Source organism: Gopherus flavomarginatus, chromosome 25 (genome assembly GCF_025201925.1).
Source record: "Gopherus flavomarginatus isolate rGopFla2 chromosome 25, rGopFla2.mat.asm, whole genome shotgun sequence".
NCBI classification, from domain to species: Eukaryota; Metazoa; Chordata; order Testudines; family Testudinidae; genus Gopherus; species Gopherus flavomarginatus.
In genome coordinates, this window is record NC_066641.1 from 12,540,769 (window position 1) to 12,556,180 (window position 15,412).

Below are 15,412 nucleotides of genomic sequence, written 5' to 3' on the forward strand. Positions count from 1 at the left end.
AGGCGGGAAGGGCATTTGGCTTCCCCCCTGCACGGGCGACAGGCGGGAAGGGCCGTTGGCCGGGGGCTGCGGACGCCCGCGGAGAACGGCGGGCAGCGCAGAGCCGTTGGTCCCGCGCCGCGGCGGTTAGAAGGCTGCGGGCCGGGGCGGGGCTGCGAGGGGCGCTCGAGCGCTGTGCCCCGCCCCCTCCCCTCGGCAGAGAGCCGGGGTCGCGCGGGGGGGAGGGGACAGCGCTGGACCATGGAGGGCGGAGGCCGGGGGCTGAGCGCTCCGCTCCGCAGCGCGGCTCTCCTGTCCCTGGGGGTTTTGCTGACCCAAGGTAACCCGGGGGCATGGTGTCCTCACTCGCTGCGGGGCCGGCTCTCACCCTGCGGCTGTGGCTGGCAGAGGCACACCAGGTTCTCCCTGTGGCCCTCGCTCTGACAGGAAAGGGGCCATTGTCCTGTCCCAGAGCCCCTCACTGCCTGAGAGCAGAAACCATCAGGGCCTCCTGTTCCGCGTGGCTCATCACCGTGGCCTGGCTCTTCGGGAAGCCAGACACCAGAAGGGGCCATCCCACTGGCCTGGAGGCCTTCAGCGAAAGCCTGGGTCAGGGGTCATTGGGGACCCCCAAAATGGTGGGACAACGGTCCTCACACCCATTTGGGGCTCTCCTGAGAGAGTAGCCCTTGCACACGTACATCAAAGGGGGGCGACTCCCTTTAAACTGCTCAGTGGATATGGAAACTGGAGCACAGAAACGTGGGCCCCACACTCTCCACAAGGTCACTAATGCTGTGGCTTCCCTGAACCCCACTTTTGTCAGAGAAATCAGGGCCTCCTGCAACCTCAGCAGGTGCGTCCCTAACGCAATCCCAGCTGTGGGGAGATGCCCTTCTGTGGTGGGCGTCCCATAACCGTAGTTATCAGTTCTTTTGCCCCAAAGTCAGATGGGGTGTCTGGGAGTTGGGGAACCCTACAAATTATAAATAAACAGTATTCCTTTCGGATGAAATCTCTAACCTGTTCACTGAAATCTGTAACTATTCAGAGGTGCTGAGCTTGATCCAAGACAGTGCTTGGCATAAGCAGACAAAGCAATTGCTTAAGGACCATGAGCAACTCACAGCCCCCCCCCCATTAGTTAGTAGATATTATATGGGGGTGCCCCCTAAAATATTCCTGTTTAGGAGCTCAAGTGGATTAGCACAGGCCCTGCTATTGATTAGTTAAGCATGCAAAGCACTTCCTTCGCCTTTTGGGCAAAGTGTGCTGTTTCCACAGAACTTTCTGACCAGGGTAGTGAATGACGAATTAGAAATTGAACCAGGACTTTAAATAGCAGAAAATGGTTCAAACCAGTAGGTAATTCTTCTGGCTCCAAACTCCAGGTTTTTGTTTAGTATGCATTTATATCAGGGAAGTAATGCCCATTCTGTAAGTTTCATACAAGCTTGACAAGTTTTGTAGCTGAGAGCTGCAAATTGTTAAACAGCTTCCTTAATTACTTACATTTTTTTGGAAAGATAAATATTTAGCCAGTTTAGAGGCTCCAAAGTCAAGACAGGTTTACTGCTCAAACAGTAAACAGGAGTCCTTTTTTTAAGAAAAGGATGGAAGGGAGGGGAACTGCAAGAGTAAAATAAAAGAGGAAACAAACTACATTCAGATTTGATTTTTAAAATATTTTTTAAGTGTTACTGTGTTTTCTCTACAGTGGAAGCTGCAATTGATGAAGAACAATATTCTGTTAAAGTAATTAAAAAGAATTATATTTATGGCAACATCAAACATCAAGGTGATTATTTTTATAGTTAAGATCTAAGTAAGCATTTTAATACAATATTAATACAAATATAATAAATACAGCAATAAAGCATATAAACAAATATACATATGTAGATGACTGCGGCTGTGTTATTATAGCAAGAATTTCAAATCCTAATTATATAGATAATTACATAATTCTTCAAGCATATAAACTGGAAATGGATATCATAAAATAGGTAACTAAATTTTTTACTTCAAATTATTCCCTGCTGGAACAATTCAATTACTGTAATCTGAAAGCTGTCAACAAATCATACCTACTGTGCAATAAAGGACATTGTAAACAGAAAGATCTGTGAATTAAGTGATTGCATGGAGCAGTAGGATGTGCACTTAATGGGTTTTTATATAAAATGAAAAAGGTATTGGCAAAATGATAATTCATTCTACAAGCTATCAGCATTGCACAATCTTGGAGAGTCTGTTTTCAGTAAGGACTGTAAGTCAAGTATGCAGAACTGTGTTTTGGCCTAGGCCAGGGGTCTCCAAACTTTATCAGATGAGGGCCATATTAGATTTTTGAAGCGGCTTCATGGGCCAAAGCAACTGTTAAAGAAATTAAATATATGCAAAATTGTTAAACAACAATACTGTGCTATGTCAGTGTTGCATTAAATTCTAAATCAGATATAAAAGTTAATCGATGCAGGTACTGTGAAATCACAAAATATTTGTCAATACATTAAAAATCATTTCACATTTTTATTTTATTTCTAAACACTCACACATTTGTATCATACAAATACTGTTTGGTTCTATTAGTGCTGTAGCTAAAATTTAACCATTATGGAAGTGTTAATTTCTATCTTCTTTACTCCATTTATGGAGATGTAATCAAGCATCTGGCTTGTATTTTTACTCTAAGGCAGGGGTCTGTGCCTGCTCGGCTGCAGCAACGACTCTCCCCTAATTTGGCTCCCCTTTGGGGGGGACACTGACTCCCGGGGGCACTCACGCCTCTGCATAGCTCAGCTGTGCTGCCGCCCTGCATGAGCTGCTGCTGGCAGCCCCTCCCCATGCCTGCTCCGCTGCCTACTCAGCTGTTCGCTTCTCCCCTGTTGGTTGGAGGGCCGGACAAATGGAAGCCCCGGCCTGGATCCAGCCCACAGGCCGTAGTTTGGAGACCTCTGGCCTAGGCTGTAATGTTTTTAACTGAATCACAGTAAAGAAAGATAAAAGAGAACAATTATGTATTTTTAATCAGAGGACGGCGTATACATTAGACATGGTCTGGTGTGAATTCTTTAATCAGGGTCCCATTCTGACACAGATGGAGGTGGGTTTGAGAAAAAACTTGATTTGGCGTAAACGGTGTTTAAAAAGCCTTTGTACCAAGGTGCAGAGAGTCCAAACTGCTCTCTAAATACCTGTTTGCTATTACATGGTGGGTAACTTAGAGTGGCAGAGTATTTGGGGATGGCGAATGGTCATGCCTGGTGGGAAACAAGTACAGTTACTGGCATAGTAGCATTGATAGAAACCTGTTACATACCCAACAGCAGTGGAAAATGTATTTATTCCATACCTATTGTAACAGATCCCACAAATTATGTAGCTGAGATATAGAGTAGGGCTATAGCTTATTCGTTTCCATATGGATCCAGTCTGTACTTGTTCATTTCTTTCCTTTTTGTTCATTTACCAGTCTGACCCCATAAAGTATCTGATTGGTCAGCACAGTTAATAGAATTAATATAATAGATTTATTCTACAAAAGTTTAACACCACATGTTTACAACTACCTATTAAAGTTACAATGGAAACTGATTTAGAAAAACTCTAAAGAAGAGCTTGAATTTGGGTGGGAGGTGAGCCAAAGTCAATGGGAGCACAATTTATTATTTAATGAGAAATTAAATAGATCATATTAGAAGAATGCCCTTGAATCTTTAAGTTTTTCAGGGGTGTAAAATCTAAGTGCTGGCAGTGGTCAATTTATTGTATTTTAGCACTAGCCTTTGTTATATTAAAGCATTAACCTTTATCAGGATACACCATGGGAACAACACGTGCTGCTGAGTTGCTGGTGATTCCAACAATACTATTCCCATGATGCAGAGCTGTGGTTTAACAAACACTTTTCCCCTGTGGTGTCACTATAGAATTTTGTAAGTATTTAATGTCAGAATAAGGGTTCAGGTACTTCTTGCCTTCTCACCACCTCAGCTGCAAACTGGAGCTCTGATATTCTTAGACTGTCAAATCTTTGGAACTAGGACCATGTTTTCCAGTATATCTGGACAGTATGAAGCACATTATGGATAGTTCCACATTACAAAATAATAAATAATAATTAATAAAGAAGGCCATTAAGAGATTAGTGTAACGCTGAACTAATTTTGCAAGTTGCACCTAAAAAAGTAAAGAATTAAATAATGTATATGTATATATAAATTGATATTTAGTAATTTTGTTCAGTTTCAGCATTGCTGGTTTTTTAATTCATTCTCTTGTATTGCAGTGAACATTTATGTTAAAGTGTATACAAATAGTCCATTTTTAGTATGCATGGATTTGGCACTTTCTCAGAAAGAAGTAATAGATCCAAACTATTTATGGATTGGACCCAATGGAAAGACTCTAAAAGGCAAGTTACTTTCTCCTCATTACAGTTTATATACAGTCTTACTGTTTCCATGTTTATTCCATCACCTACTAATCCACGGAATCTGATTTTTCTGAATATCACATAACTAGAAACAATCCATATGTAATGGCAAAAATGAAAAATTCTACTGAGATCTTTTTTTCTATTTCTCTACTCTTTTACAGAAAAAAATTAATTCCATCACTAATGGTTGAGTAGATTTCAGAATTCTGTATGTGAGATCACGCGTTCTAAGTTTTTGGTGATCCCTATCACCAGTGAGATGGTGTGACTTGTGGGTCATATTATCCTATGTGAATTTGTTCATGGGTGCTTCCATTAATGTTCATTTCTTTAAGCCATTTTCCAGAAGAAATAATAATGTGTGATTAGTCAGAATTTGTTTTGGAGCTCTTCCTGATTTCCATAAAGAAAGGAGGTAATTTTCTTCACATAACTGACACAGATGTATAAAGCAGATTAAGGAAGCAGGGCTGGGGATTGAATATCCAATCAGGCATATAGAGGGAAACTGGAAGCACTATTAAAAATCACTGCTTGCTAACCAAATGGTGAGAGATTATGGAGAAGGTGGAGCTCCATGCCTAGTGGGCTGGGTTGTTGTTTGATTTGGGATTTTTCTGTTTGAATCTATATTTTCCTGTTTTGTTGCTGTTAGCTAAGCACAGACAGGAATAAAAGAATAAAACTGTGAAGAAAAGCTTCACTTGGTAAAAGACTTTGTAGCTGATCCAGCTGGCCCACTCCATCAGCTTACAGATGTAAACACACAAACATTCCCCACTCCACTAGTTTGAACACCAACAATGGTATTATGAATACCATAAATGAAAAAAATGAATTACTTTTTAAGAAACTAAGCAGTTTTCACATATATAATATTAGTTGGGTATTCACTTTATTAGCATATCAAGAGCATATTTTCACCTGTTCTTAAGTTGTCAAAACAGTTGATGCTTTGAAGTATTCTCAACAAATAAATACACAAAGCATGATTTGTACTTTACTAAGGGATGTAAAAACGTGACCTTTTATATATATTTAAAGGCTGTTTTAGTATTTTTATATATAAAGTGTATATTTTTTATTTTGATATATAGCAGTGCTAAAAGCACTCCCATCTTTATGTTCTCAACACACTTAACTTAAAATACATCTTAAGTGCAATAATTTAAGATAACCTGCTGCAAATCCTCCATTCTGTCAAATAATTCTGGACCCTTACAATTATATTCCCTCTTCCAAATTTTCAAATGCCTGAGGGAAAAAAATGAGATTTGCAACAAGTCCTGTAGGTCATTAGATCCAGACCAACATCTATAAGTAAATTCATACACCTTGTAAAGGTAAATATATCTTCTGTCATCTATTAGCATACTACATAAATTATGCATCAGTATTCTTCCAATATTAATCAGGTAGTTTCCTGTTTCCATTTTAGGACAAAGTTACGTCAATCTCACTGAAACAGGAAAACTGATGGTGAGAGGTTTTCAGGAGTCTATGTCTGGATCTTATACTTGCACTCTTTCTTATAAAACCATCAACACTGACATACAAGAAGAGAGAGAGAAATTTAAGACATATAAATTTATGGTATATGGTAAGACTGTACAAATTTGCTGGTACACTAATGCATGTGATTTTTCTGAATATTGGTTTATTAAAACAATTAGTTAGCACTGTATTCCAGAATGTAAGTTACATTTTCAAGCACCTTGGTGTTAAACATCTTTATTATTCTAAATACCAGTTTTTGAAAAATCAGTTCAATATAACTTTGATTTCAGTCAAATCAACACAACTGCCAAGAGCATATGGTGACTGTCCTTGAGAATGAAATAAACTTTACCCTTGGGAAAAATAGATGAGGTCATTGGCTTCTTCATGCCATTACCCAAAGATACCCAAGGTCAGAAGAGGAGGCTCTGGTGTGGTTGTGATCTTGTTCCAAAGAGGTGTCAAAGATGGGCTTCTGTCCTAGTCTGATCTTAGTTGATGACATGTGTTACAAGTGGTGGAAGGGTGACAGATTGTGCAGTTTAACAACCCCATCATTCTCCCAAAAACAGTTATAAAAAAATAAATGAAAGGAGAAAGAAACAGATATAATTTCTCTTTCCAGTCAGTCTTCAAAACTCTCCACCCTAAAATGCAGGTACATGAAGTACTTTCTTTAACAACTTCTCATCACGTTTCAGTTATGTCTACTTTTTAAGCAAGTGCACAGACTCAAGAATGGCCGTGTTCTGTGGCTATTTTGACATATAACATTTTCCCATGTTTGGTATTTAGACACATAGTCATATAAAAATATAGTGCATACACATGCAAAAATTCTTGTGCATATCAAACTAAATTAATAGTGTAACACCATTTAAGTCAAGGAAGCTATATCAAGGATACATTTGGCCCATCATGCTTAATACGTAAACAAATTGGTTTGCCTCTAAATAAAAGTCTATTTAGGATATAAGGTACAAAGAATAGTACTGCATAGGAAATATAACATGTGTGAGACAGACATTATATTGCATGTAATTATGTGTATACTAATTTTTTTGAAGCATATCGGGAGCCTGACTACACATACCAGATATCTGTTCGGTTTACTACAAAAGAGTGCACACTAGCAGCTAATGGTCAATTCTTTGAAGAGCTGAAGAAAATCTTGAATGATTTAATCTCTGATTTGACATGTCATGTTATAGAACCATCATACAAATGTCATGTCATCAAGATACCAAAGCATGGCCTCCTGGATGAGCTATTTGTTACTTTTCAAGGTAACAGATTTAAGCTTGTTTAAGAGGTAGTGTCACACTGTTACTTTATTAACAAAAGATTTCAATTAAAGACAATATAAATAACATTTGCAATTATATCATAGTCATATGTTCCCATGTATATTACTTCTCTGGTTTTCTTCAGAATTTCTGTATTTTTTCTTGTTAGCCTACAGATGGAGCTATAATGCAGCTTATGAGTTAGTTGAATTTATACTACTGTACTTTTTACAACCTTACTGGCAAAGGTTATTCTCTAACAGGGGTGTTGTTTGCAAAGGGCCTTGGGAAACATAGGAATGGACATACTGGATCAGACCATAGGTCTATCTAGCCCAGTATCCTGCCTTCTGATAGTGGCCAATGCCAGGTGCTTCAGAGGGAATGAACAGAACAGGTAGTCATGAAGTGATCCATACCTGTTGCCCATTCCCAGAAGATCATTTACTAAAGTCCAGATATAGTTCATTTATGATTCTTCATGAATGTTGTAATTCTATCAGAAAAATGATCAGATTTCTTCCTTGCTATTTTCTCTTTCTTGTTTCTTGCCACTTCCTTATTCGGGGTCGGCAATTTTTATAGTCTTCTTCCGAAACTCATGATTGTACACCTGGTTGTCATGCAAATTAGTCTCTCTAATGTCCACTGTTATCCTGTCCATGTACCAAGTCTTTGGCCTTCCCCTTGGTCATCTTCCATCCATGATCATTGCAAGGGCTAGCCTATCAACATAACTCTCAATTCTCCATTGGACATGTCCCTACCAATGTTGCCTAGCCTCCCTCAACTTGTCTTCATTTGGGGCAACCTGCATCATGCCCCTCACAACTTCATTTCATTTCCTATCATGGAGCGGGCAACCATTTTACCATCTCAGTATCTTCATTTCCGTGGTGGAAAGCATACTGATTTATTTTCTTGTGCCTGGCCAAGTCTCTGTTCTGCACATTTGGATGGGTAGAATTATAGTTTTACACTCTATCCTTTAATTTTATTGGCATCTTTTATCACGGATGACTGGGGTCAGCTCCCACCATTTGCACCAAGCAGCTTTGGTATAGTGCTGGACTTCACTCAGAAGGGCACTATTATCAGCAACCACTGATCCTGTGTATTTAGATTCTTTCATTTATCTAAGCTCTCTGCCTGTAATATCCTTTATGGTGTGTCCTCCTCCCTCAGTTACAACCTCTGTCTTGCTAACATTCACTCTAAGTCCTGCCTGCTCTATGTTGCCACTGTTCAAAGTTGGATTTCAGGGGCTCACAATCTTTCGCACAGATCACTGAGGCCATGTCTACGCTACGAGGGGAGATCAATCTAAGTTATGCAGCTTCAGCTACATGAATAACTTAGCTGAAGTCGACATACTTAGATCTACTTACCATGGGGTCCACAGTACGCAGTATTGACTGGAGATGCTTTCCCATTGACTTCCCTTTCACTTCTCATTCAGGTGGAGTACAGGACTTGATGGGAGAGCAATTGGCGGTCGATTTAGCGGGTAGACGCGCTAAATCGCCTGCCGATGCATTGATCACCGCACGTCAAACCCCCAATAAGTGTAGACAAGGCCTGACTCATCAGTGAACAGCATATTCCAAGGCAACTCCCTTCTCACTTATCACATCCAACGCAACTGCAAACAAAGAAGGATTCAACGCTGACCCCTCTTCCCCTAGTACAGCTAAACATTTACTGCTGTAGCAGACTATTATGGTAGTCACTCCATCAAAAATATCCTGAATAAGGCAACATACCCTTCTGGCACACCTCTCCATTGCAAATTCCACCAAGCTAATTTTCTTGATAACCATTCATACACCTTCTCCAAGTCAACAAAGGCTGCACCCAGTTGCTGTCTCTTGTCTCTAAACTTCTCCATGAGTATTCATAGAGCAAATATGGTATCAGTTGTACCCTTTCCCAGCATAAATCCATATTGACCCCTCCAAATCTCAAGTGTTCTCAGATGCTTTTCAATAATCTTCTCCCATATTTTCATAGTATGTGATGTCAGTTTAATTGGGCCATAATTGGCATACAATATAATATCTCCTTTGTGTTTAAAAATGGACACCACAAAGCTTTTATGGCATTCGTCCAGCATTTTCTGTTTCTTAAGAATATCATTGAACAGACTTGTAAAATACTTGATGCTGTCCCTTCTCATTTACTTCAGTGCGTCCACCAGTACTTCATCTAGCCTACACGCTGTCTTCTTTTTCATATTCCTCAGTGCCTCTGCAACTGCTTCCTCCTGTATGAAATCTGTTATGGCCTGGCTCTGCTTACACGTTCTTAGTTCCTCCTGTGAGTTCTCATTTGTCACTCTTTCAAAATAATCACTCCAGACATTCTTGATTGATTCACCATTGTTTGCAATATACCATGTTTATTTCTAGTATGTACAAACTCACATGAGCATTTTCTTTCTTGCTTTAGCGAGTTTTGGACAGTCTTTTCTCTGTCATATCTTCCTAGTTGATTATATAGTTTGTCACAAGCCAAATTTTTAGCTGTGACAACACTTCTAATGGCCTCTTTTTTCACCTCCATATACATCATTGCTCAGACTGCCATTTTTAAAAAGTTCCCTCTTTCTTATCCACAGATTTTTTTAACCTGAAGATTCCACCACCAAGTCTTCCTTCTTGTCCTTTTTGGCACTGTTTTAATCAATTCTAGTACTTCATATGCTGTTTCTATCAACATTAACTTTAATTTGTACCAGATATCCTCAACAAATCCCTTTGTGTAGTCAGGAAGTCTATGCATAATTTCTTGTTTAAAGATTTTTTTAATTCCCATCTTTAAGTTTCCAGTGCTTAGACCTTTTTGGTGCCCAGGGATTCAGGTGTTTCCAAAGTTTCTACATTTTGAAGTCCATAAGGATAGCTGACCTATAATGTTCTCTGTAGGTGTCATGGCACTGGGGAATTGATGAGGTACAGGGACACCTCGGACACATTTTTCTTGACTGTGTATCTGCCCTACATGAGGAGAATTCATCCGATGGGACCTGCAGTTGCTTTGTGGCAATTTTTCTTCATCAGAGTGAATGAATTACGCTCCCCACCTCACCACCACCACCCACGTTCACAAGCTTCAAAGTGCAAATCTGGATTTGGACCTTTCCATGGTTTGAAGTTATTTGTATATATGGGGGTTTGAATCTGTTCCCTCTCTACTTTCCAGATCTTTTCTCTTATAATGTAATTATTTTGTTAGTGAATGACACTAACATCACTAGATAGGAATCGTCAGGACCACTCCTTTTTTTCCTTATTAATAAATGATACCACATAGTTTTTTCCAGAACCTTGTATCTCTCCAGTTCTCCGTGACCCTTTGGAAATAATTATTAAGCATTCAGAATGTTCATTAGCTAATACTTTTAACATCCTAGAATGCCAAGCCAACTAGACTAACTGATTTGTATGTGTTCATGTTTTCTTAGTATTTCCTTACCTGTTTTTAATCAGTCGGAGGTAATCGAAGTTGCCTTTCCTTCCTGATTATCCATTTCTCTTTATTTTTATTATTAAAAACTCAGTTAAGTATCTTAGATCACAAGAATAATGGCTGTGAAAACAATATCTTGACCACAGAAACAAATGTAATAAAATAACTCTTCCTCACAAATTTGAGGCAAAATAGAGAGTGCCTCTGCTCTTGAGTTGTATTGTAATTGCATAAAATTAATGTAATATAAAGATAAGCAGCAGCAACAGTATGATGACTGGCATTTGCATGACAGTGCTTTGTAAAATAAATCTCCAAATGAAAGACACTCATTTCAGGATGCTCCTTTGTAATGTATTTTTCAAGGTATTTGTGATGAGCTATTACAAAACAGTTTTGCCTTTATACCCTTTCTCCTTTTCTCTATAGTAAATCCTTTTGCCCCAGGATGGGAAGCAGTTTGCCAACAGATTTCTTATGACTGTGAAGATGTAACCAACAGAAGAGTTCAGGAGGTAGGATATTTTTAATGTAAGCATACCTAAATAAAGGTGTGAATATTTTAGAACTCAAAATGAGGGAAGGAGCCGCTGCCAAGAGGGGATTTGTAAAATATGGACTACAAAGTTAGTTAAAGGTGAACTTTACTTTTCCCTGTACAAACCCTAGATAATTGGGCTTTGTGCAGGGAAGTCTCGAAGAGCAAGCGCAGCATGGAGAAAGAATTTATTCCATCAATCCACAAGCAGACCGTGGTGCTTTGGTGCAGTTATTCTAGATGTGGTGGGGAGTAGTAGCCATTGCTACTCCATGTTTCCTATGCAGATATTTTAGCCCATTGGATTCATGTAAATGGGAACTAGAGGCCCCTCCGCACATCCGTCCCCAGTGGTCCCCTGTGTAACTAATTTTGGACCATTGTGGAATGTTCCCCCCCCCACTTATTTAAAAGGACATGTAGATATCCATGCAGACGTCCCACTCTTAAATACTTTTCTTTGTATTCAGGATAGTCTGTCCACCATTGTATTCAGTGGGTCAGTAGGGTTTAAGTGTTATAGAAGGCTTTCATGGTCCCTTCACGCTACAGTGAATTTCACCATTAACATCTACAGATTTTGACTGGTTGCAATCTACCGTATGCAAAGAGCAGGAATGTGTATGTTATGTCTGGATTTTAAATAATTCAGCTCAAGATAGAAAACTGTATTTAAATGTCATATTTATCCAAAATTTGCTGAGGCCAGTGTTAATGTTGCTTATACATTTACTTTCTAAAATATGAAATTATGAAAATTAGCAATATCTTAACATGTACTGTATCTTTTATTTCAGTTTTCCTAGAACATAGATCTTTGGATTATGATTTGGTAGCTGTAATACAGTTTAAAGAAACTGTCAAATGTAGCTTCTGTTTTATATATAGTTCATTTAGCTTCTTGGTGATTGTTTATGATATACGTTATAAAGCCCTGATCCTAAAGGCCAACTAGAGCCAATGGAAAGACTCTGGATCAGGATGCAGTCCAGTGGGTGCAGGATCAGGCCCATATTGCATATCATATACATATTCAAGCAGAATTAGGACAAAATATATTTATTGATGTATCTGATCTACAAAAAACAAAATCCTAGAGTCATATTTATCATTTAATTGTTCCTAAATTTTAGGCAAGAGATCTCATTGAAGAATTTTTCCATAAACAAACATATGTTCTGAAGCACGAGTTTCGGAATGTACCTGCAATACATTATATAGACCATAGTTTTGAAGTTACTCGCATTGACAGCTGTCGTCCAGGTTTTGGAAAAAATGATGACATCCACAATGACTGCGCTAGTTGCTGTGGTAATTATAGAAAAATAAAGTATCCGTATTTTTTAGCAAGCAATATAAAGATTATTGTATATTAACCCTGCTTACAGGTTTTCTGCGATAGATATAGATATATAGATAGATAGATATAGTTATAGTTATATATAATGTAATATTTTAATATTGGTGATAAAAGTAAGTGTGCCACTGTTAATCTTTTGGAGAGGCATTGAGATTCTAGGTGATAAAGTTGGCAGGAATGGAAACAGCCAAGAAAAAAGTATTGATAGTATTTGATGCATATCATACTGTAATAAAGGCTACCACTGCTGTCATTGGCCCATCTGGAAATATGGCTAAATTACTTTCTCCTCTTGCTCTTAGATCAGTTATAGGATTCAGGACATAGGATCAATAAGACATTGTCACTTTCGTAGTACTGCTGTTTTAAAATAAATGCCCAACTGTTCTAGGAGTTCTCCTGCTACCAGTATCTATTTCTGAATTTAGGGTTACTGGAGGCAGGGCGTTCTCAGTAGGTCTTTAGTTCTTGCGCTCAGGCTGTGTCTTCACTGTGCACCTCACAGCAGTACAGCCACGTCACTGTAAGGCATGCAGTGTAGCCGCTCTTTGTGGTGAGGAGCAAGCTCTCCTGCCGACAGAATAAAACCATCCCCAAAGAGGGTCGGTAGCATTGTTGGCAAAAGTTTTACTGATGCAAGTGCAGTTTAGACGTAGCCTCCATTTGTGTTGACTTTCAGTATACAGTGCAAAGAAATGTAGGATTGGAAGGGACCTTGAGAGGTCATCTAGTCCAGCCTCCTGTGCTGAGGCAGGACCAAATATATGTAGACCATCTGGACAGGTGTTTGTCTAACCTGTACTTACAAACCTCCAGTGTCATGGATTCCACAGTTTTCCTTGGAAGCTTATTCTAGTGCTTAACAATTCCTATAATTAAGGCTAAAATTTTGTCAGGGATATTTTTACTAAAAGTCAGGAACAGATCACGGTCAATAGATAAAAATTCACAGCAGTCCGTGGCCTGTCCCTGACTTCGACTAAAAATATCCCTGACAAAATGGGGAGGTGGATTCCACTAAGCACCCATTGCTGCTGAGGTTCTGGGGTCCCCCGCCACCTGCAGCGAGTGGGAGCTCTGGGGTTCCCCACCCCTCATGGGGGCTAGCCTGCTGCTGGGTCCCCTTGCCCCCCTTCCTCCCCTGCAGTGCCTGAGAGCTCCTGGGGGTCCCCCAGCCATGGCTGGGCAGCTTCAGGGTCCACCTGCCGCAGCTGGACAGCTTCAGAAGATCCCCTTCCCGCCCACTGCAGCTGGGCAGCTACAGGGTCCCCCTGCAGTCCGTTGAGGCTGGGAAGTTGCGGAGCGACCTGTTCCCCTCCCCTGCGGGGGGATTTCCCGCTACAGCTGGGCAGCCGCATATGAGAATGTTCTGTGGGATTGTGTCAAAAGCTTTATAAAATCAAGATATATCACATCTGTAGTTTCACACCATCTACTAGGCTGGTATAGGTTTTTTAACAAGCTTATAGTTTGAACAGGTTGTATTTTTAAATTCTGAGTTTACCCAAAGGCTATGCAATACATATATGTTTTATACCTACAAAAATAAATAGCTAACCCTCCAGAAAAACTTCTCAGGAAAGTGCAGTTGGGGGTATTTACATGTCACTAGTCATTTCCAACGGTCACATCTGTTGCTCATGGCAACTGAAATTTGCAAGGCAGCCACATAGAGTCAATGTTACACAATATTAAGCAAAGTAAATGTGCACTGCTGGATTGGGACAAAGTGCTCAGCCCCTGGATTGAGCCCTTAATTTCTGATCAGACTTTTGGTTCAGGCTACTGTGTTATGAAGTGAATCTAAGTGTGTTGATCTCAGAGAAACTGAAAAAGGCATTCTGTAATACAGGTAGAGTTATCCTACAGGGTATGTCGAAATGGAGCATTAAAATATTAAATGAAAAGTCACTGATATAAAATATATTAAAATTAAGAATTTAGTTTTCCTTCATATGGTCACTTAGCTCAGTATGAAATATTCAACATGCAAAAATATAACTGGAGCTAGTTTAGTGATCTGCTGAAAGTTTGAAAATTCCATAATGTGTATAACCCAGCCCAAGGTGGAAGGCATCTGACTGAAATACTGTATATTTGTTTGGTTGCAGTGGTTTGTGACCCTGGAACATACAGTCCTAACAATGAAGTGAGTTGTCGGATTTGTACAAGCATTCGAATCAAACACTATGGAGCAAAATCTTGCTAATAAACTTAAAATAGAAATTGGAAAACTGAAGAAAAGTTGTGAAAGCATTATTATTCTTCTGTGATGTCCCTTTTTTTACCTCCAGTCTTGGGGCTTTTATATTTCAATAGCCAATCCTCTTAAGATTTATATAGCTTTACATTTTCTGTAGTCAGGAGCCACTTGTGGATAGAGATTCTAAAAAATGTCTAGTATAAAATGTTCATACTGAGGAGAGTAGTTCAATGGAAAACAAAGAATGCAAAGAAATTTATGAATATTAATAAGTGTTTTTTACAGAAAAATCTCTGGTTTGTGGTATTGACACTGAACACAGCATAGCACCGTACTTTAAATAAATGAAGGAGCCATAAACAATTAATGGAGAAGTGATATATGGTATAGCAGAATGATTGTAGAAGCATATTAATGTGTTATAATGCTTTAAGTAGAAGTCCATGTACATTAATGTTTGCTAGAATTTAATCTTGTAGGCTGGAAGTACATATTTAACCTCTATAATGTAAAAAATAAAACTATTTATTGTATTTTCTTTTGCTTTTTGTCCCTTTTTGGAAAAACATGGTTGTTACAACTTTCCTCTTTGCATATGAACTCCTTTTGAAGTCAGAGAGGTCGAAATCATTTATATTAA

At 39.2% G+C, this 15,412-nt stretch overlaps 1 protein-coding gene across 1 annotated transcript; it reads left to right on the forward strand.

The window, feature by feature from the left end:
• The first annotated feature begins 240 nt into the window (after positions 1 to 240).
• ZPBP2 (zona pellucida binding protein 2) lies at positions 241 to 14,778 on the forward strand. Its single transcript, XM_050934535.1, has 8 exons — positions 241 to 319; positions 1,697 to 1,777; positions 4,271 to 4,396; positions 5,859 to 6,020; positions 6,985 to 7,203; positions 11,101 to 11,186; positions 12,343 to 12,520; positions 14,681 to 14,778. Exons 1-8 carry the CDS (start codon positions 241 to 243, stop codon positions 14,776 to 14,778), a joined length of 1,029 nt encoding a protein of 342 aa, XP_050790492.1.
• Positions 14,779 to 15,412: the final 634 nt, after the last annotated feature.